This window comes from Oncorhynchus kisutch, linkage group LG15, assembly GCF_002021735.2.
Source record: "Oncorhynchus kisutch isolate 150728-3 linkage group LG15, Okis_V2, whole genome shotgun sequence".
NCBI classification, from domain to species: domain Eukaryota; kingdom Metazoa; phylum Chordata; class Actinopteri; order Salmoniformes; family Salmonidae; genus Oncorhynchus; species Oncorhynchus kisutch.
This window is the reverse complement of record NC_034188.2, coordinates 51,463,408-51,487,097: the sequence shown is the minus strand read 5'-3', so window position 1 is coordinate 51,487,097 and position 23,690 is coordinate 51,463,408. Positions and strand designations below refer to the sequence as shown.

At 46.9% G+C, this 23,690-nt stretch overlaps 1 protein-coding gene across 2 annotated transcripts; it reads right to left on the bottom strand.

Annotated features, from left to right (window-relative positions):
- Positions 1-439: 439 nt before the first annotated feature.
- Positions 440-23,566, bottom strand: LOC109905431 (striatin-4). Of its 2 annotated transcripts, XM_020502793.2 has the most exons (18): positions 23,147-23,566; positions 15,669-15,772; positions 15,509-15,579; positions 14,703-14,781; positions 13,324-13,518; positions 12,933-13,116; positions 12,697-12,853; positions 11,834-11,929; positions 11,429-11,547; positions 11,030-11,205; positions 10,690-10,737; positions 10,450-10,571; positions 8,042-8,209; positions 7,835-7,975; positions 6,111-6,209; positions 5,885-5,971; positions 5,509-5,716; positions 440-5,350 (listed from the first exon to the last, which is right to left on the bottom strand). In XM_020502793.2, exons 1-17 carry the CDS (start codon positions 23,435-23,437, stop codon positions 5,547-5,549), a joined length of 2,307 nt encoding a protein of 768 aa, XP_020358382.1. In that variant the 5' UTR covers positions 23,438-23,566; the 3' UTR covers positions 440-5,350; positions 5,509-5,546. The 2 variants fall into 2 exon arrangements, with proteins under 2 accessions (XP_020358382.1, XP_031646331.1); XM_031790471.1 differs by having other exon boundaries at positions 7,835-8,209; positions 23,147-23,460.
- Positions 23,567-23,690: the final 124 nt, after the last annotated feature.

Below are 23,690 nucleotides of genomic sequence, written 5' to 3'. Positions count from 1 at the left end.
GAAATGACTTTGTCAAAGCAACAAAATAACTAGGGCTTTGCAATAATGGGGAAAACTTGGAGAAATGTTGGGGTTAAGTGGCTTTAAATCTTCCTAGAAGTCTCAGAGGGTGCACAGGACAGGCTGACTTCGGCCGTCAGTTGAACAGTGTTTCCTCTGACACATTGGTGCAGCTGGCGAGCGTGTTTTAAGGAGCACGGTTTGGCGGGTCATGTTTCAAAGGACGCATGACTCGACTTTCGCATCTCCGGAGCCTGTTGGGGAGTTGCAGCCATGAGAAAAGATCGTAATTGAAAAAGGGGTTCAAAATATAGATAAATTAAAAAATAAAATAACATAAATAAAGAAACCATGTATCATTAAGTTGATAATTAATATGTAGTAATACAGTAATCAATTACAGTTGTCATGATACAATGAATGACAACACTGCTCTCAATTCACTGTACAAAATCGTTATTTTATTAGAATTTTTTGTATTTTTCTTCTTTAATGACATACAACACGAGACCCGCAAAGTAAAGAGAAGGAAACATCTGTAATTTGATACAAGCTAGAATGCAGTTCCAAAAATATATATAATAAAACAAACTCAATAAAAAGCAGGTCTCTTATCCCTTGTAGTTAGAGGAAATTGTTTGAATACCGCTTAATATGATGTACAAAATATCACACAGTGATAAGTTGCTATTAAAAAAATTTAAACACAAAGAAACAAGAGTCCTTTACCTTGGCCTCGGACTGATCACTTTTTGATGTTTTTTTTCTGATTTGTTAACCGTTTAGTTTTTTTTTTTACAAGGTATACATTGTCATTATCAATCACAAGCAAGTTCTAAGCCTAGCAAAGAAGAAAGATTTCACTGATGATACTACAGTATTCTTAGATAATAATTCTAATCAAAGGGGGAAAAAAGCAACAAATAAAAAATAAGAATGGACATGTAAATCAGATAATGGTTGCTCTAGTCTTCTATAATTTACAGTCATATCTATTTTCCTCTCGCTTTCTTGATTTTTTATATTTTTTGTTTCACATTGATTTGTCTGTTCTCAGAAGACGGGACATATTTGAGCGTTTATTTCAGGACCAGTCTGTAGCTCAATGCTGCAGACGTACATGTGGACTCTGACTGACACACAGACACGGAGTGCAGAGTTCGTCCAACACACTCATGCAGTCTTAATATTTACTTGAAGGGAGGAGAAATACCAGGGAGACACTTCAGGGCTTTACCGGGAGCGATGGAATTTAGGCGTACAAGTATTTTTAACCGATGCATCGTTCCTGCAAAGGCCGAAGATGTAACATGCGTTTCCCAAAACACCACGCAGAGAGAACGTTCGCCAAGTGCGTCGTTGGAGCAAGTGTCGATACCTATAGGATAAAAAGAGAGGCTGCTTTCTCTATTCATATCTTACCTTAACATAATTATTTCACAATACTGGCAAACGGTCAGCTCCTAGAGAGATGATCACCTAATGGCTGCAAGTATTGAGGTGGTTTATTCTAATGCTTAACCAATAATAATGCAAAAATCACAGATTTGGCATATCATTGCGCACATTACACATGAAATGTATTGAGGCAAAAATTGCAGACAGACTAGCCAGCTAAATATAACTCAATTGATTGAACATGAAATGGATTTCAATATGATTTAAATAAACAGGCCTATGTATGTAGCCTTTATAAACCTATTTTCTGTATCCATCTTTTAATGCAGTCAACTCGGTTTTCATTTGATGCATATTTGTATCCTTCGCGGTCAACTTAGCAGTCAACTTCGGTCTGAAGTTATCTGCGTTCACAGTGAGACAGATAAACATCTCGAATTCTGTTTAGATGACATCTTCTGGTCTGTGTATAAAGTGACCAGGATGGGTAAAAAAAAAACGTTTTTTATTTAAGCATCTAACGACACACTTCGCTGTTCTGAGGCAGTCGATTTCAAATGCGACTTTAGTAATGGTTTTGGGAAACAGCTTGGCGATTTAACGACGCTCCTATGAAGATTCTAACGATGAACTGCACTTCCTGATTTGTCCTCATTTTAGATTCGGTTCATTAGTAAATGCTAGCGGCCAGGACTGAATTCAGTCGGGGTGTGGTTTGATGTGAGTGACTCTTGTGCGTGTTCGCAGGAGGGAAGAGTTCGCCAAAATCGTTTCGCGAATTAGCTTCAGCTAGCTGGTACGCGACCGTAGCAAAATTAGTTTAACTTTGGATAGCTGATCTCTGGGGATAGTTTGGGACGTCAATAAATTACACAATGTAACCGGGACAATATTTTCATGTTGCACATCTTTTAGGTGTCTCATTAATTGCTTTCAATATTGCGATATGATTTATAGTTGGTTTTCTGCATTGTATAGTTGGTTTGAACATTTCAAATATTGTCCCATGTACATTGTGTAATTTACTGATGGTCCCTAACTTGCCCCATAGGGATATCCAAAGTCAAACCAAATTGATCATGAACATTACATTGGGTCATGGTGCAGCTGCACTCAGAATTTATGATTACTTGGGTGCAGCCAGCTGTGGGAAGGATTCAAATAAACCCAACCTATGGAAAACTGTTATGGTACTTTTCATTCTGTGAAATACAGTTTTTTTCCTATCTCGCAAATCTCAGTTTTGGACCAGACTGACTTTATGACCAACATTATTCTATTTACACATTGTAGTAAATTTTGACAGTAAAATAAATGCTTCCGACTCACACCGATGCTACACCGATGCTACTTTTTAGGGCCAGTCGCTCTTTAAGACTCTTTTGGGAAACTGGGCCATGGGCTCCACAGCCGCACTAAGACACAAACGGGCTCCAGGTAACCTCTTGGTCTAGTCTTGGGGTCTAGTGCAGCTGATGTAATGCAGCATATAGCCAACTGTTAGTTAGTGTGTCACTGGAATGCACTTCGTATGGAAGCTGTAACGTTGGTGGGAGTGGATGCACTGTTACACAAAAAATGGCCACCGGACTTCCAAGAGGTGGGTGATACCATCAGCTGGGTGATTGACAACTGCGTACTATAGTTATCCTCTCAACAACAAAGCATGACAGCACCCAGTGTGCTACAGTAAGTAGCACTGAGGCATTCTCTCTGCCTCATCAAATTCAATGCATCTGAAACCATCATGTAAAAGCAAACACATGAAGCTGACATAAACTAAACCAAGCCCACAAAAACCTGTCTAACCAGAGAGAGTGGCTTCCCAGAAGGTCTTGCAGTGGAGAGAAACGTTGACCTCTCAGTCATTTTTTTACCAGCAACCTTTGATTCTCTGACCCCTGTAGCGACCCTGTCGCTCTTGGTTAAAGTTGACCTTAACCACATATCTAGGATTAGATTACCCTAACCCCAATGCTGACTTTAACCATTAAGGGGATGGAAAAAATACCTGATCTGGTATCAGTGGTTTGGGACGAGTTCTACCCCCTCCCTCTGTGCTAGGGGTTGATTAGTAGGTTGGGGGGGGGGGGGGGACAGCTCGGGGCCAGTTACTGATTGACATGGAGCTACTGGGCCATTCAATCTTTACTGCCATGCCCTGGTCTGGTGGAACCATGTTTCCACAGCCAGAGATCTCCCCCCCCCCACCCGCCGCCTGTCTTCCACCCCGGAAAGTTCAAAAATAAACTTGAAGGATCCAGGAGGCCGGTTACTCAACGACATCACCCCTGACCTCTGACCTATATGTCAGTCTTTAGCAGACGCCGAAGGCTCCGCCCTTTGTTCAACCTCGTTACCACTTCCAGGAAAAACAGCTCCGCAATAATCCAAGCACAAAGTGGGCGCACCAGCCCTGTCTAAACTCAGTCTTCGTCGGAGGCCAATGTAAAGGGTCTTGGGGGGGGGTTCAGGTAGTGTTTGTTCTTGTTTCCTCTCCAAAGGGGAAAGGGAGAGGAAGGAGGGCTCTTTATGTGGCTTTTGTTCCCAAATCCTGGGGGCAAATTTATCCTGCTGGCCCCGTTGACACGGGAGAGAGGCACCAGTTTCCCACTATGAGCACTCTGGGCAATTCAGTGCAACCCCCTCGCACAAGAAACAGAAACCTAATCAACGACAGTCATTTCATTGGATAATAAGATTGTTTCCAAAGGCCGTTGTGACTAGATGCCGACTTAAGGGACAGAGAGAGAATACAGGACGCCACTTTCTGGTAATGTCCACCGTTTCAGTCAGAGGGGTTACTGCGGCATCAACATTAAATTACTCCTGTCATCTCCACATACTCTTTCACAAACCAGCTGTCCCGATGAAATGACAAAACTTCACACACACACACACACACACACACACTATATATAAAAAGAAACCAGTAGAAAAGTGTCTGCTTAGCATAGCGTGTTAGTTTCCTATGAGATACAAATTACCCATACAGTATCTCAACACAAACAGTTGGCGTGGCTGGAGAGTGACGATACAAGCTATATCATGCTACTTTTGATGACAAATATCCCAGTAAGAGACAAACAGGACCCCCACACACACACACACACACACCTCGAATGAAAACAGGTCCCTGATTCAGACTCGGACTGATGAGGTCTTAGCACCAAGATTAAACAAGTGCAACACACACACACACACACAAACACACCTTTCTACTGAAATGGATGACCGTACAATACCGGACACACAAACGCTCAGACTTCGTATCTTGGCGATGAGGCTGATATTAAAGCCGTTTGTCCAACACCGGTTAGGAGGCGTCTCCAAAACACACACAAAAAAACTAAAACCCTCACAAGTCTTTGGAATGAAATGCATTGTTCCCCCACACTGTCGTGGTGCAGCAGACAATTGCTACTGCCATCTACGGGTGGGTACTGGACTCTACTGTAGTTAGGTGCTTACGTGTGTTAGCAACTGGTGAGCTAAGCTTCTTATCTCTTGAAAAACAAAAAAGCTTCAAACTGAAAGTGAACCCGGGTGCACGCCGTGTCACTAGTCATAGTAGGTGCCGCATCAGCATGCGTAGTGATCCAAGTCAACACACATTGTCTTATAATAACCGCAAGTGGACTGTAAAAAGTAGAAATGAATGAGAGTATTGTAGTGTAGTAAACTGACCTAATAAACCGAGCAGTCCGATCTAGTCGTTAGAAAAGCAGTATGGTTAGTATTAGTATTGCAACAAGTTACTGAGGCATCATGGGATCAGCTAGAGAACTGTGGTTAATAGTGTCCTGTTGGCGATGACCCAGCCAGTGGGGTGCAGGACAACAGTTTTTGTGTGTGTATGTCACTGGATGGGTATGTGTGTAACTGTGAAATTGTGTGTGAGGTTCGTCCATTGTAGTCATCACTCTCCTCTGGCCGAGTTGTGTTAGTCGGGCTGTAATGAAAAGAAGGGACAAGTTCATATAAGCAGAAACTGTAAAGAAACTCAACTAACAGATTGTAAGATAAAGCACACACACTCTCTCTCGCTCTCTATCTCTCTCTCTGTCTCTCTCTCTCTCTTGCTCTCTCTCTCGCACTCTCACTCTGTACCAGTGAGGATGATGTTGAGTCCCTGTGTGTGCCTCCTCTCAGACGAAGACCTTGGCGAGTGCGTCGGCGCCAGCTGAGGCGATGAAGGGCTGCGAGGGGTGGAAGGCCACGTCGTGAATGGCCTCGTCGTGCTTCTTCCTGTGGGCCGTGATCTCCTGCACACACGTCCTGTTGTCCAGCATCCACAGACGCACCGAACAGTCATGGCCTGCAGGGAGGAAGAGGAGAGCACGGTTAGAGTAACAGGGGAAGCACGTGGTGAGGTTAGAAGCAGTGGTTCTCAGTCCTGGTCCTGGGGACTCAAAGGTCCTGGGGACTCAATTCCTGGGGACTCAATTGCAGCCCTTTTAAGAAACACTGGATTACTGGTACTCACTGCCAGAGATGAGGTAAGTGCCTTTGGGGTCCGTGGTCAGACAGGTGACAGCATCCAGGTGTGCCACCATGGAGTGGATCAGTTTACCTGGTAACACACGCAGGTGGGCATTACATTTCATTGGAGCTATGGGCTAGTTCGACCCAGATAAAAACAGATCAGGCACGAGGCCTAATTCTGGCGTAGTTACAGAAAGGTAGGATTTAGCAGTGGACAGTGGGCTGACCTGTCTTGTTGTCCAGATAGCGGATAGTGCGGTTCTCGTGTGCGGTGATGGAGATGGGCTCTGAGGGGTGGCTGACCACACAGTTAATCAGCTCACTGCCTGCAGGGGGCGACACACACACAGATCAGCTCACAGACACATACAGATCAGTAGAGGGAGATCCTCCTGGCTCCTCTCATGGAAGGGAGGCACAGAAGGATGCATTTTATATATATATATATTAAGGTATTTTCAGATTTTATTGAACAGAGAGAGGATGAGAGAGGGGAAAGATGGGGCAGTATGCCCGATTTGAACTTGTGCCGACTAGGGGTGTAAGGGTACACATTTTCGTACCGAACCGTTCAGGTACCTCAGATGAACATTTTAAAACTGCCATTTTGTGAATATACTCCCATCGTTGTTTAAATCTCCAGTTTGGGAAAATGTTGGTTTCCCAGTAGATTACAACGGCGATGGACAGAGAGTAGTGGATAAAATGTTAACAGTATGTCGCCACGTGCAACGAGAACTGCCTATGCAGCTGCCAACACCTCAAATATGTTGACACATTAACACCGACATCACCCCAGTATTCCGGAGCAAGACGGAAACACAAAAAAACAACACAACATCGTCTCCCCTCTGCATTCAAGCAGCCCTTGGCAGCTGATTCTGACCGGTCCAAAGAAAATAGAAGAGCGATAGGTAGGCTATGTTTATATTCTTTACAGTCTTTGGTACATAGCCGTGGATATGCGTCCATTCTCGGTGGTTGAGACTAGGGTGTTTCAGCACCTCGTTGAAAATGCTCGAGCCACGCTACGAACTTCCCTCTCGCATCCATTTCAGCAAACAGCTAGTACCCCGCTCTATATAAGCAAGCCAAAGCCGACGTTTTCAATGAATTGGCCAATGCATCCTGTGTTGCGCTTGCTTAAGTCACAGTCCATCACATTACCCCGGAGTGGGAGATGTGCTATGGACACGCCCCTTTATGAGAGTCACAAGTGCGTATCTGGCACTGAAGGAGGCAACGTCATGGTGCATTCGTAACCATGTGGGAAGTGGGAATTTACTACATACCACTGGGAAAAATCCACTTGAATGGCCCTTCAACTGGTAATTACTAGTGGGAAACTCGTCTATCATTCTGAGCACCCACTTCTCCCACATATTGACCTCTGACATCATCTACTAAGGAAATGGCCTCTATAACAGCATTTTTCGACAGTTAAATGCAACAACAAAATAAGATATAAAAAGCTATCTAGAATTGTTTCGTTTTTTTTACTCTATAATTTATTTAAAAGCATGATAGCTGTAATTTTAGTTGATGGTTTGCGCAGCTTGTTGGCCATTAGCCAATCGCCGTTTCTCAACGAGTTCAAATCACGTGAACGCACCCAACTGGTATCTACAACCTCTGTGGGAGGTGGGAACTTGGTAAAATTCCCACCTCCCACATGGTTACAAACGCAGCATCCGAGTGTAAACTTGAGAGGCCCAACAGAAAAATCCTCTCACAGCAGACAAAATGCCAAGAAAAATTGTGAATGCATTTCATTTTCCCGCTGTACCGAAATGTAATCGAAACGTGACCCTAAAAACCGCAATAGGTACCGGTGAACCATTACACCCCTAGCCAACACCGTACGCGTGTGCCAGAGGCTGCGGCATTGCTGCTAGCCCAACCACACCACAGGAAACATTCTGACAGTATTAGAACAGGCCCTAGGACTCACCGTCCTTGGTGCCGGTGTCCAGGACCATGATGCTCTGCTCTGTGGTGAGGTCATAGAGCAGCGTCTCGCCACCGTCGAATGACACCACTGCCTGGTTGGGGTCAGAGTTCACAAAGGCCACCGAGGTGGGCGTTCCGTGTTCTGAGGGGGGAGAGAGTTGAGATATAACGCACACACACACACACACACAGAAACACACACGCTCACCTTTCTCCTTGTTGAAGACGGAGAGACAGGGGGCAGAGTTCTGTGGGTCCCAGATGCGAACGGTCCCGTCTGCGGAGCAGGAGGCCAGGCGATGGTGGGCGGCAGAGTACGTCAGACTCCACACCGAGTCCTCATGACCCAACAACACACTGCTCTCTATACCCGGGTCTACACAACAAAGAGAACACACACAAAAAATGGATTCTACAACGGGATGAAACGGCGTTGCTCCTTGCTGAAACAAGCAAGGTGTTGTAGCTAACGAGTCTTCGGTTGCCGAGGCAAGGGCTTTTCAAACTGGGGTCCGCGGCCCCTTATATATACGGGGTCCGTGATTTTCTTTTGGTGGGGATTTTTTTATGTGTAAAATAACTTTGTATGAATATCCCTATCTACAACAGAATACCATTGTGGATACCATTTGTATGTCTCTTAGACAGTTTCACGAGCCAATGGTAACTAGCGTTAGCTCAATGACGATCTCTACAGGAACGGTTAGCATGCTAGCTGTTCCCGTTCGTACAACTCTGGGGAAGTACGTCGATTCATGGATTCATTGCCACAATCTCGAACTATCCCTTTAAAACGGGGCCCTTGGGTCACCGGTTTGCTTGGGCGGGGTTCCCTGGGCAAGAAAAGTTTGAAAACCCCTGGCCTAGGCAACGACCGATGACCACGGTCATTTGGCTGACCAATAACCCCCCTTCAAAAATTCCATGGCCGTCACAGCCCTAATTTCAGTCAATCTGTTTTTATTTCACCTTTATTTAACCAGGTAGGCTAGTTGAGAACAAGTTCTCATTTACAACTGCGACCTGGCCAAGATAAAGCAAAGCAGTTCGACACAAATAACAACACAGAGTTACACATGGGATAAAACAAAACATAGTCAATAACACAGTGGAACAAATGAGGTAAGTGCGATGAGGTAAGATAACTCCCTTAAGGCAATAAATAGGCCATGGTGGCGAAGTAATTACAATATAGCAATTAAACACTGGAATGGAAGGTGTGCAGAAGATGAATGTGCAAGTAGAGATACTGGGGTGCAAAGGAGCAAGATGAATAAATAAATACAGTATGGGGATGAGGTAGGTAGATAGATGGGCCGTATACAGATGGGCTATGTACAGGTGCAGTGGTCTGTGAGCTGCTGGTGCTTAAAGCTAGTGAGGGAGATAAGTGTTTCTAGTTTCAGAGATTTTTGTAGTTCGTTCCAGTCATTGGCAGCAGAGAACTGGAAGGAGAGGCGGCCAAAGGAGGAATTGGCTTTGGGGGTGACCAGTGAGATATACCTGCTGGAGCGCGTGCTACGAGTGGGTGCTGCTATGGTGACCAGTGAGCTGAGATAAGGTGGGGCTTTACCTAGCAGGGTCTTGTAGACCTGGAGCCAGTGGGTTTGGCGACGAGTATGAAGCAAGGGCCAACCAACGAGAGCGTACAGGTCGCAATGGTGGGTAATATATGGGGCTTTGGTGACAAAACGGATGGCACTGTGATAGACTGCATCCAGTTTGTTGAGTAGAGTGTTGGAGGCTATTTTATAGATGACATCACCGAAGTCGAGAATCGGTAGGATGGTCAGTTTTACGAGGGTATGTTTGGCAGCATGAGTGAAGGATGCTTTGTTGCGATATAGGAAGCCAATTCTAGATTTAATTTTGGATTGGAGATGCTTAATGTGAGTCTGGAAGGAGAGTTTACAGTCTAACTAGACACCCAGGTATTTGTAGTTGTCCACCTATTTGAATTCAGAGCCGTCCAGAGTAGTGATGCTGGACGGGCGAGCAGGTGCGGGCAGTGATCGGTTGAATAGCATGCATTTAGTTTTACTTGCGTTTAAGAGCAGTTGGAGGCCAAGGAAGGAGTGTTGTGTGGCATTGAAGCTCGTCTGGATGTTAGTTATCACAGTGTCCAAAGAGGGGCCAGAAGTATACAGAATGGTGTCGTCTGCGTAGAGGTGTACCAGAGAATCACCAGCAGCAAGAGCAACATCATTAATGTATACATAGAAGAGAGTCGGCCCGAGGTTTGAACCCTTTGGCTTCCCCATAGAGTCTGCCAGAGGTCCGGACAACAAGCCCTCCGATTTGACACACTGAACTCTGTCAGAGAAGTAGTTGGTAAACCAAGGCTGTCGAGTCTGCCAATAAGAATGTGGTGATTGACAGAGTTGAAAGCCTTGGCCAGGTCGATGAATACGGCTGCACAGTAATGTCTCTTATCGATGGTGGTTATGATGTCGTTTAGGACCTTGAGCGTGGCTGAGGTGCACCCATGACCAGCTCTGAAACCAGATTGCATAGCATGATCATGAATACGTTAGCTGGGGATAAACCTGGCTAGTTCTGACTGGTTAACCGGAGGTGAAAGGTGATAGAGGGGTCAGACAGGGGTCAGGGGCTGACCGTAGTTGTCGTAGGGATCCACGTTGATGTCAGGGATCTTCCAGCAGCGCACGGTTCCGTCCAGACCCCCGCTGTAGCACGAGTCTCCGTCCTCTCCCATTGCCAGAGACAGAACGGCACCACTGTACACACGCACACACAATTACACAAAGAGTAGCTATTATACCCAGAAACACACCAAAGCACGTGATAGTTGCAACAAACCACGCGTGGGTGCGGGCGCGACTGGTCTGAGATCACCTGTGGGCTCTGAAGGTGTAGATGGGTTCAACGTCCAGCGCTGCATTTCTGTGGAGGCAGAGACCAACATCAGTTTACACATTATAGCAGGGTTATAGCAAACTACCAGACCCCATTCAGTTTCTTTCCCACTCCTGGGCCTGTATTCATAAAGCATCTTAGATTATGAGTGAGTGCTGATCTGGGATCTGTTTTTTTCCCCCTTTAAATAACCATTCATGAGATTACATGGGACAGGAGGGACCTGATCCTAGATCAGCATGACAACTGTATGATACACTTTTTGAACACAGGCCCTGATATTGGTGTGTTATGTTCCTGCTATTCCTTAGGCTCTTACTTCTTGGAGTGTATGGCCTTGTTGAGGTTCCACAGCTTCAGGGTTCCGTCCTCGGAGGCTGTGAGTAGAACGGCCTGGCTGGGGTGGAACGTCAACGCTCTGATGGCATCAAAGTGGCTACGCAGCGTGAAGCGAGGGTTCCAGGTCTTCTTGAACTCCTCCCGGTTATCCTGCAGCTACACGCACACAGGTGTCAGAGTGTTTGTGAATGTATTCATTTAACAGCAGCGGGCCCCCACTGCTAAATTGTTGCCACCTATTTATTTATTTGGGGGGGGGGGGGGGTTGAGTCCCTCAGATAGCATAAGAACACGGCTTAAGCCATGTTTAAAACTACAATTTCTTCTCTCAGTCCCGTCCCCCCCTCTGTTGTGTGTGTGTGTGTGTTCAAGTATTCACATCCACGGTGAGATCGTTGTCGTTGGCCACGGTGAGGTCAGCCAGCTCTCCCAGGTTCATGTCTCCGCCCCCGACGGCGTCCAGTATGAAGACGTCAGAGGAAAAACCCAGAGCGCCACCTTAAGGAGCGGAGGAAGAATGGCTACATTCACCCACCATCTGATCAAAAACACATCCCTTCCTTTTTTCAATAGGTAAACAATTACCTCTTCAGAGCAGTATCCCTTTAGACGAGAGAGAGAGAAGCAATTTAGCTACTTTGGTATTTGAGGATCCCCATTAGCTGTTGCGAAAGCAGCAGCTACTCTTCCTGGGGTCCACGCAAACCATGAAACAATATAGAACAGTGTAGAACATTTGGTACAGCAAGACAGGGAGAGTTTTGGGGGTCGGGTGTTGTCTTACCTTCCCCGGAGCGAGACTGTCCCGACACAGAGGGAGGCGGGGAGGGTTTGGGGGGGAAGTCCGACATCATGCCCTGTAACTTGTTCCTGCGCTTCTCTGAACCAGGCCAGAGGAGAGAGACACAACACACACAGTCATGCAGAGAGAGAGCGAGAGAGAGAGAGAGAGAGAGAGAGAGATAGAGACACACACACAACACACACAGTCATGCAGAGAGAGCGAGAGAACGAGAGAGGGACAACACGCACTGTCATGCAGAGAGAGAGAGAGACACACACACACAACACACACAGTCATGCAGAGAGAGCGAGAGAACGAGAGAGAGAGAGGGACAACACGCACTGTCATGCTGAGAGAGAGAGAGAGAGAGAGAGAGAGAGAGAGCAGACAGAAAGATAGAGAGACGTGAAGGTCGAGAGTACACATGACCACGCATACCGAAGGAGAGACGATGAGTGGTCAGAGAAATAGAAAGAGACGAAGAGACACGGACCGAGAGACGGGCCGAGAGACAGGCCGAGACAGGCCGAGAGGTGGATGTAGAGATAAAGTAGCCAGACACCAAACAGCATGCTTTATGCTAACTGAACACATTGCTCCAGAGAGAGAGAGAGACACGTGGATGACAAAAGGCACCCACCAAACACAACATATGTGATAGTGAGACACACAGACAATGGTTCACCATAGGCAATGGTTTATTGGCAGTAGAGGTGAGAGTACAGAACATGTGACTCCCTAGAAAGAGAGAGATAGGGATGAAGGGAGAGCGGGACTGGCATATAGAAAGAGACAGACAAAAAGCTAGACAGACGAAGAGACAGACAGGTGTGGCTGAGGTGGTTGCTATGACGATGGCGTACCTAACTCCCGGCCGTCCCCTGAGATACGGGCCTCTCCCGCCCCCTCCCCCTCCTCCCCTGATCCCAGGAAGTCAAACTCGCTCAGGGCATCCTCAGAATCGTCTTCGTCCTCCTCATCATCAGGGTCCAGGTCTGTGGTCATGGGCTCAGTCCCCATCTACACACACACAGAGAGAGAGAGAGGGCTTTAATACACACACACACACACACACTTTGCCTTGTTGACGTGATCGGACCTTAACGCGCGGCTTCTTGTTCTTGTTGCGCTGCCCGTCTATACGGTCCGCGCCCATGCCCTGGAAGTCATCTTCCTCATCACTGTCATCCTCATCATCATCCTGGCAGCCGTGTAGGAAGGGGATCTTATCCAGCACGGAACCGCCCAGACGCTCCTTAGAACCATCCTTCCCCGCCGCGTTCCTACCGACACACACACACACACACACACATCAGAGGCAACACACACACATCAGAGGCAACACACACACATCAGAGGCAACCTCCAACGGTAACAACATTACTGACAGTTATAGAAATTTGACAAAAACATGCAATACATCACTGTCCACAGCACCCTACACCGAGGACAGGGGTGTGTGTGTGTGTGTGTGTGTATGGGCGTCTCACCTCTTGATCTGCTCCTCTATCTGTCTGATGAGGAGTGACTCCCCCCCTGCCAGGGGCTCAGGGTCCGGGGCGGGCTGCTGCTCGCTGCTGGCCGGGGCGCCGTTAGCCTCGGGGCTGGTACGACCCAGCAGGGAGCGCACGCGCTTCGAACGCATGTCCAGGATGGTGTCCGAGTAGCCCACCTCCTCCAGGTACCTACACACACGCGCGAGCGTGCGCACCATGGCCACACACACACACATGATTAGACTCTTCATTCAGACTCAACAGTTTGTTTAAAGTGTTGGGGACAGTGCTGCTCTCTCGCTATGGGGAGGAAGCCTTACTCTCGCTATGGGGAGGAAGCCTTACTCTCTATGGGGAGGAAGCCTTACTCTCTATGGGGAGGAAGCCTTACTCTCTATGGGGAGCAAGCCTTACTCTCGCTATGGGGAGGAAGCCTTACTCTCTATGGGGAGGAAGCCTTACTCTCTATGGGGAGGAAGCCTTACTCTCTATGGGGAGGAAGCCTTACTCTCGCTATGGGGAGGAAGCCTTACTCTCGCTATGGGGAGGAAGCCTTACTCTCGCTATGGGGAGGAAGCCTTACTCTCGCTATGGGGAGGAAGCCTTACTCTCGCTATGGGGAGGAAGCCTTACTCTCGCTATGGGGAGGAAGCCTTACTCTCTATGGGGAGGAAGCCTTACTCTCTTTGGGGAGGAAGCCTTACTCTCTATGGGGAGGAAGCCTTACTCTCTATGGGGAGGAAGCCTTACTCTCGCTATGGGGAGGAAGCCTTACTCTCGCTATGGGGAGCAAGCCTTACTCTCGCTATGGGGAGGAAGCCTTACTCTCGCTATGGGGAGGAAGCCTTACTCTCGCTATGGGGAGGAAGCCTTACTCTCTATGGGGAGGAAGCCTTACTCTCGCTATGGGGAGGAAGCCTTACTCTCGCTATGGGGAGGAAGCCTTACTCTCGCTATGGGGAGGAAGCCTTACTCTCGCTATGGGGAGGAAGCCTTACTCTCGCTATGGGGAGGAAGCAATACTCTCGCTATGGGGAGAAAGCCTTACTCTCGCTATGGGGAGGAAGCATTACTCTCGCTATGGGGAGGAAGCCTTACTCTCGCTATGGGGAGCAAGCCTTACTCTCGCTATGGGGAGGAAGCCTTACTCTCGCTATGGGGAGGAAGCCTTACTCTCGCTTTGGGGAGCAAGCCTTACTCTCGCTATGGGGAGCAAGCCTTACTCTCGCTATGGGGAGCAAGCCTTACTCTCGCTATGGGGAGGAAGCCTTACTCTCGCTATGGGGAGCAAGCCTTACTCTCGCTATGGGGAGCAAGCCTTACTCTCGCTATGGGGAGGAAGCCTTACTCTCGCTATGGGGAGGAAGCCTTACTTGCGCAGTAGCTGACGGCCCTCCTTCCAGGACATCTGATTGGCTGGCTCAGATTCAGATTCTGCTGGCCCATTGGGCACTGTGGGATAGATGAAGAGTCGATCAGAGGAGGAAGCTTTGATGTAACAGAAGCAAGCAGCAGAGCAACCCTCAAAGCTCGGTGCACCTCCTCCCACCCACCCACCCACCCACACACACACACACACACACACAGTTAAATGGGACAGATGTGGAAACAAAAGCATGGGGAAGTTACTAGTTCTGCTTTATCTAGGCTACATAGTGAACCAATCACTGATGCAACCCATTAGGCCACAGACATTCTCCACGGTGAAAAACCCAAGTCTGGTAGCAGATATAGTGAGCTGACACAGAGGGATGACCGTTTTACATGGAAAAATGGAATGTCTTCAGATAGTCCACAGAAGGGCGGATCCCGGATCCGAGAAGGTCCAATCTGACCCGCGGGTGGTTTGACAAAAAAATACTTCAGAAATGTTGTTGTTTTTGTGTGTTTTTTTAAATTAAAAACAAAAAATCAGGGGGTACGGTGGAACGAACTCAATATACTTTAAAATGACTAAAACCCAGTGTAGAAATGATCATGGACATACATTCATACAGTATCTTGACTGTGTCCAGCTTGCTAATAATCACCCTAATGAAAGCTAGAAGGTCAGGGAGCATCGAAAATGATGGGTAGAGGAAACATTTCTCGAACATTTGGACACCCTCCGGACCTCGCCCCCCCCCTAGCCTTAGAGCATACATAGAGTCGACATAAGGTCGACATAGAGCCTGCATACCTTGTTCTGCCTCTGGTTTCTTCTCCCCTGGGCTCTGGTCACTGCCTGTCTTCAACTTCTGGTGTTTGGACCTGCAGAGAGAGGAAGAACCACAAGATGGCCGTGTTACCCAAGCCCTACACTATGCGTGCGTGTGTGCGTGCGCGTGTGTGTGTCTGACCTCTCTTGTTTAAGGGCGTACTCCAGCATCTTTATCCTCCTGACCAGGTCCTGCTTCATGTTCTCCTGCCCCTTCCTCTCACCCTGGAGGAACGTCACCTGAGCCTGAGCGCACACACACACACACACACGTCAAGGACACGCACACACAACACAACACACATAACATTGTATGTTACCAATCAACACAACTGAATTTGAGTATACCATTTCCCAGTTATTTTGAGCGAAGTCTGTTTGGGACCCACTAAACAAATGCCATTTACAGTGCAGAAATGCTCGCTGTTTTGTTTGGCAAACCGACGTTCCTTACAAGTCCCAGGCTAAGTGGTGGGTTGTGGAGGGAGCTGCGTTCTGGATTTAGAACTTGCCCTGACCAGCAAACCCAGACATCTGGAGGGGAAAACAATCGTGAGGAGAGGAGTACGTGCGTGTGTTGCGTGCGTGCGTGGTCCCATCTGAGACCGCAAAACACACACACACACTCGCTAACACACAGAGCCCCAGAAAAGTAGAACAGCTTAAAGAAAAGGGCTCATCAGGTCCCGCGCGACGTCGGCAAGATCATACAGCCGGGACACACAAACCGCACCCGCGAAAACAAAATAATGACACAGTGCTACTGCAAAAACTACCTCTGCTGATGGCGCGTCACTTTGGGACACGCTATATCTGTTACCAACTGGCTATTATTCTGAGAACACAGCATCTCCTGTGTGTTTCAGCTAGAAGTGTCTATCTGGTTCTAGCTGCAGCTCCAGCCATACCTACAGACTCCAGGTATTAAAATACACCTGCAGGACACCATGCTCAGGGCTGTGTCTGTCTGGGGGAGCAGGGGAGCGGCCAAGCCAGGTAGTGAAGGAAGCTACCGGGTAGATGCACTGAGGTTGGGTGTAGCCAGGAGAGCAGAGCACTGGGACAGAGGGGGCGCTGTGGACGTCGTCGTTAAGTGGGTGTGGTTCTCACATGGTTCTGTTCCTTCCCTGACAGGGGCGAGCTGCGACCTGTCATTCTAACGCATTGTTCTTTAGACATACACACACACACACACACTTACTTCTTTGGAATGTCCCTCCCATCTCAGATAAGCATCAGTGATCTCTCCCAACACTATTCCTTACATTCCTGGCTTCTGTCTCCACTGGCCCACTGCAATCTGACATGGCTTTATTTGCCGTGTGTGTGTGTGTGTGTGTGTGTGTGTGTGTGTGTGTGTGTGTGTGTGTGTGTGTGTGTGTGTGTGTGTGTGTGTGTGTGTGTGTGTGTGTGTGTGTGTGTGTGTGAGAGCGAGCTTAAGTTCTGCAAAAATGTCAGCTTGTGTGCATGGGTGTGTGTGTGTCTTTACGTGCGTATGAGTGTGAGAGAGAGAGAGAGAGAGTCAGTGGGGGGACGTACAGTAAGGGCCCAGAAGTGCGTGGGGGCGAGCGAAGCACACCACTGTACATACAGTGGGGCAAAAAAGTATTTAGTCAGCCACCAATTGTGCAAGTTCTCACACTTAAAAAGATGAGAGAGGCCTGTAATTTTCATCATAGGTACACTTCAACTATGACAGACAAAATGAGAAAAAAAATCCAGAAAATCACATTGTAGGATTTTTAATGAACTTATTTGTAAATTATGGTGGAAAATAAGTATTTGGTCAATAACAAAAGTTTATCTCAATACTTTGTTATATACCCTTTGTTGGCAATGACAGAGGTCAAACGTTTTCTGTAAGTCTTCACAAGGTTTTCACACACTGTTGCTGGTATTTTGGCCCATTCCTCCATGCAGATCTCCTCTAGAGCAGTGATGTTTTGGGGCTGTTGCCGGGCAACATGGACTTTCAACTCCCTCCAAAGATTTTCTATGGGTTTGAGATCTGGAGACGGGCTAGGCCACTCCTGGACCTTGAAATGCTTCTTACGAAGCCACTCCTTCGTTGCCCGGGCGGTGTGTTTGGGATATTGTCATGCTGAAAGACCCAGCCACGTTTCATCTTCAATGCCCTTGCTGATGGAAGGAGGTTTTTACTCAAAATCTCACGATACATGGCCCCATACATTCTTTCCTTTACACGGATCAGTCGTCCTGCCCCAAAGCATGATGTTTCCACCCTCATGCTTCACAGTAGGTATGGTGTTCTTTGGATGTAACTCATCATTCTTTGTCCTCCAAACACGACGAGTTGAGATTTTACCAACAAGTTCTATTTTGATTTCATCTGATCATATAACATTCTCCTTCTCTTCTGGATCATCCAAATGCTCTCTAGCAAACTTCAGACGGGCCTGGACATGTACTGGCTTAAGCAGGGGGACACGTCTGGCACTGCAGGATTTGAGTCCCTGGCGGCGTAGTGTGTTACTAATGGTAGGCTTTGTTACTTTGGTCCCAGCTCTCTGCAGGTCATTCACTAGGTCCCCCCGTGTGGTTCTGTGATTTTTGCTCACCGTTCTTGTGATCATTTTGACCCCACGGGGTGAGATCTTGCGTGGAGCCCCAGATCGAGGGAGATTATCAGTGGTCTTGTATGTCTTCCATTTCCTAATAATTGCTCCCACAGTTGATTTCTTCAAACCAAGCTGCTTACCTATTGCAGATTCAGTCTTCCCAGCCTGGTGCAGGTCTACAATTTTCTTTCTGGTGTCCTTTGACAGCTCTTTGGTCTTGGCCATAGTGGAGTGTGACTGTTTGAGGTTGTGGACATGTGTCTTTTATACTGATAACAAGTTCAAACAGGTGCCATTAATACAGGTGACGAGTGGAGGACAGAGGAGCCTCTTAAAGAAGAAGTTACAGGTCTGTGAGAGCCAGAAATCTTGCTTGTTTGTAGGTGACCAAATACGTGTTTTCCACCATAATTTGCAAATAAATTCATAAAAAATCCTACAATGTGATTTTCTGGAGAAACAAATTATTATTTTGTCTGTCATAGTTGAAGTGTACCTATGATGAAAATTACAGGCCTCTCTCATCTTTTTAAGTGGGAGAACTTACACAATTGGTGGCTGACTAAATACTTTTTTGCCCCACTGTACGTGTGCCACGCATTAGAGCACTGGGATTTTCATTAGAGTTGAGAGAAGGGCATTACGGCCCCCCACTTAACATGCCCCAGCAGGAAGTGATGTCATCTTGGTCACCACTAGTCGGGAGTGCCACTGATCTTGAGTAGCAATGGCTACAAATCCTTCTATTTATGGCAAGGAGTAACTGTGCCACAATTGTGATCGCAACGTTTAAATCTACAGTAATCTGACGTTTATTATCCAACTAGGAGTGCTGTAGGTCCTTGATCAGCACCAACTGTATTACCATAATGAAGTAGGACAAGAGCAGAAACACTCTTCTCTTTTCTCTACAGACTCAGCAGGAGTATATTCAGATATTCAGTAGAGAAATGACTGCTTGATTTGGAACCCTTCTACAGTTCTAAGAGACAGATATAGCCTGACAGAGGTTGAGAGGCTTACGGGTTTTATAGCAGTATCCCTCATCCTCTCTTTCTTGAAGGAATCGCTGATCTTACCTGACCGGATAGGATTAAGCCAGGGCTGCCACCACACAGCTTAGTCCTATCCCCTGTCATGTGAGATCAGTGATGACTAACAGGGCCCAGAGCGGTGCCCTCTGCAGTGCCACCTGTCTGTCCCTTGGCCTGGCCTGCTGGCTGTAGTCACGTGGCCCTGTGGCTCTGCTCTGGGGACGTCACACCTGGTCCACCCTACGCTGGGTGCGTATATAAACGGATGCATCCGGTTTCCAGGGGAAATGGAGAGAAAAAAAATAGCCTGTGAAGCGACTTCCGCTTTTGGACGTCAACAAGGCGACACTCCACTTGATTGGTTGAACAGTGCAGAAGAGAACTTCCCCCTAAAAGAAATATGTTTTATCTCTGGTCAGGACCAGGAGGAAACGCCTGCTACGTTAGGTTACACCTGCCCCAGCCAACTGCTCGGCCTGGCCCCTCCACAGCCTGCCTGGCTGGCTGTCACAGGAGACAGAGTGCCACAAGTGTTCCCGTTTAACGACCTGATTCAGCCCGAAAAAAAAACATACCACTGGCACACCATACACACACTGTCAATGTCACATACACACACACACACACAGTCACGTGGGAGGGAAGGCCAAAAGTGTTTTCCACACAATGAGCAGACATCAATCGACAACTTTTGGGTTGAGAAAGAGCAACAGCCCAGAGCAAACTAAGCTATATTCTGTATATTGTTGTGTGTTCTGTGTGTATGGAGACAATTCAGGCCTACATGCATACAGTTGAGGTTGGAAGTTTACATACACTTAGGTTGGAGTAATTAAAACTTGTTTTTCAACCACTCCACAAATTTCTTTTCAACAAACTATAGTTTTGGCAAGTCGGTTACGACATCTACTTTGTTCATGACACAAGTCATTTTTCCAACAATTGTTTACAGACAGATTATTTCACTTATAATTCACTGTATCACAATTCCAGTGGGTCAGAAGTTTACATACACTAAGTTGACTGTACCTTTTAAACAGCTTGGAAAATTCCAGAAAATTATGTCATGGCTTTAGAAGCTTCTGATAGGCTAATTGACATAATTTGAGGCAATTGGAGGTGTACCTGTGGATGTATTTCAAACTCAGTGCCTCTTTGCTTGACATCATGGGAAAATCAAAAGAAATCAGCCTCAAGACCTCAGAAAAACAATTGTAGACCTCCACAAGTCTGGTTTATCCTTGGGAGCAATTTCCAAACACCTGAAGGTACCACGTTCATCTGTACAAACAATAGTACGCAAGTATAAACACTATGGGACCACGCAGCCGTCATGCCGTTGAGGAAGGAGACACGTTCTGTCTCCAAGAGATGAACGTACTTTGGTGCGAAAAGTGCAAAGCAATCCCAGAACAACAGCAAAGGACCTTGTGAAGATGCTGGAGGAAACAGGTACAAAAGTATCAATATCCACAGTAAACCGAGTCATATCAACATAACCCGAAAGGCCGCTCAGCAAGGAAGAAGACACTGCTCCAAAACCGCCATAAAAAAGCAAGACTACGGTTTGCAACTGCACATGGGGACAAAGATCGTACTTTTTGGAGAAATGTCCTCTGGTCTGATGAAACAAAAATAGAACTGTTTGGCCATAATGACCATCATTATGTTTGGAGGGAAAAGGGGAGGCTTGCAAGCCAAAGAACACCATCCCAACCGTGAAGCACGGGGGTGGCAGCATCATGTTGTGGGGGTGCTTTGCTGCAGGAGGGACTGGTGCACTTCACAAAAAGATGGCTTCACGAGGCAGGAAAATTATGTGGATATATTGGAGCAACATCAGTTAACAGTTAAAGCTTGGTCGCAAATGGGTCTTCCAAATGGACAGTGAGCCCAAGCAAAGTCAAGGCATTGGAGTAGCCATCACAAAGCCCTGACCTCAATCCTATAGAAAATTTGTGGGCAGATCTGAAAAGGTGTATGCGAGCAAGGAGGCCTACAAACCTGACTCAGTTACACCAGCTCTGTCAGGAGGAATGGGCCTAAATTCACCCAAATTATTGTGGGATGCTTGTGGAAGGCTATCCAATATGTTTGACCCAAGTTAAACAATTGTAAGGCAATGCTACCAAATACTAATTGAGTGTATATAAACTTCTGACCCACTGGGAATGTGATGAAATAATTAAATGCTGAAATAGATCATTCTCTCTTACTATTATTCTGACATTTCACATTCTTAAAATAAACTGGTGATCCTAACTGACCTAAGACAGGGAATTTGTACGTGGATTAAATATCAGGAATTGTGAAAAACTGAGTTTAAATGTATGTGTTTAAATTACATACACCTTAGCCAAATCAGGCTACGGTGTATGTAAACTTCTGACTTCAACTGTGAGATGAGAGAGCACATGTGAATTATAATGGACAAGTGTGTGTCCTGCACACATGGTCTCAGAGCATGCCTAACCCTGGCACATCCTCAGCTCAAGAAGAGGGTTGGCAGAGAAAACACACCAGGCATTGCCTTCTGTGTGTTTGTGTTTGTGCCACTGGGCTTTCCCTAGTTTAGCAGCCACTGGGGTCCTCTTATGTAAACTGCTGGGCTACTGTTTGAACAGGGCCCTCAACCGCTCCTCTCACTCTCTCCTGTCCCATGTTCTCCCCGCTAATTTGGCCTGAGAAAATCAGACCACACCACACACATGCACACACACACACTCAAGTTCACGCATGCACACACACACACTCAAGTTCACACATGCACACACACACACACTCAAGTTCACGCCTTCACACACAAACATTCACGCCTTCACACACAAACATTCACGCCTTCACACACATGTTCACGCATAGAAATTCTTCCCAGTAAGAGACTAGTGGTGGTGGTGACGTACTTCCGACATCCATCCGCACGCTGCTATAAAATCCACACGGGCCTGTTTGTTATGGTTCATCCATAATATATAAAGCTCCTATTTATATCTAGGCTATAGCCTATAGGGTAGAGTGAGAAGGATAGTGAAATACACTGAGAACAGTGGAATGGCATTGTTTTTCTACACAGGCCTTTAGGCTACTGTAAATAATCAAGAAAACTCCTATTTCAGCAGCTCATGCTCATTCAGTTTACTTATAAGAAAACGTGTTGACAGGAGGCCACATATGGGGAAAGCAATGAAGAAGAAAAAACAGGCTTTGCACTCCCTAAGGGAGGCATGAGTGAAAATGTTCATGTGCGTAAACGGCGGAAAAGGACCACATTACGTCACCTGTCTTTTTTTTTGTGCGTGGCTCCGGGATTTACAAACGCAATTGGCATTACTAAACCCCTGTTGTAATTGACAGTGAGTCACGTGGCCCACCGTAAATAGAAACCATCAAAAGGGGTTCAGAAACAGCGGAGGCCAACCGCCTGGCGTTAATTCTAACCGCGTTAATTACCGTTGGAGCAGCTCGACATAGCCGATTGACACCTCCACCTGTGTGATCCGCTATATATAGACAATGTCGATTATATGTCTGGCTGCGTCGGGATCAGGGGGTGGAAGACATTGACTACGCCTCAATGTAAACACCGCAATTAACACACACGGACAATTTAAAGTCCTGTGAGTGATGCAAGACGTTAAGTAAATTCTGGATTTGGATTAGTTAAGAAAGGTGACATCATTTTCTGCAATCCCCAAATATTGGGTTTGCTTTGATCCCAGAATAACGCGTGCGTCTAAACCACATCAACGCTTTTGAACTGACGCAAACATAGCAACATTGTTTGAAGTTACTCCAGCTAACATCCTGGAACACAGGATGAAAACATTTGTGATTATGTGGACAGTATCCCGTCCGATTAGCGAAACTATTGACGAGCGGTCGTGATTTCTGTGGGATCTGAATAATGGCAATGCTAGGCTAGCTTTTTTTTCCTCCAAAATCGTAGCAAGCTACTATAGTCATAAATAGTCTACATAGCTATAGCTAAATAATAACATTGTAATTACCCTGAGTTCGTCTCTCTCGGCCTCCCAGCGATATTTCTCGGCCTGGAAGCGTCCCCATTCGAACTGGATAAAGTGCAAGATCCCAGGAAGCGATAGGCCTGCGTCGCCGTCTTGCGGTTCCCGAGGCTGCGACGATCCAGCCATCGCCCCGGCCGCTGAAGCCGCCGCGGCCGCTTCTGTCGTAGCCTGCCCGAGTACCGATTTCGGCCCGTTCGGATTGCGCCCCACGCCGCTGCCTCCAGAGTTCTGGTTCGTTCCCCCTGCTACTCCGCCGGATCTTTCCGCCTCCATTTTAACGCTCTCGCTTTCGCCAGGACAAGGAGGTGGAAAACAAGCAGCGGTAATAATAACAACCCAACCCTCACAGACCCAGCACAAGCACTCTACCCTTCTTTCTTCCTCTCTCGCGTAAAGAGCAACTGCAATAACTCATGGAGAAAGGGTGCCAAAAAATGAGCTAAGAGCAAATCCACTACTGCTTCGACGGGAATCGTTTTTTTCCATGAGTGGTAACCAGGGACGTCGTTCCTGCCATATTATGATC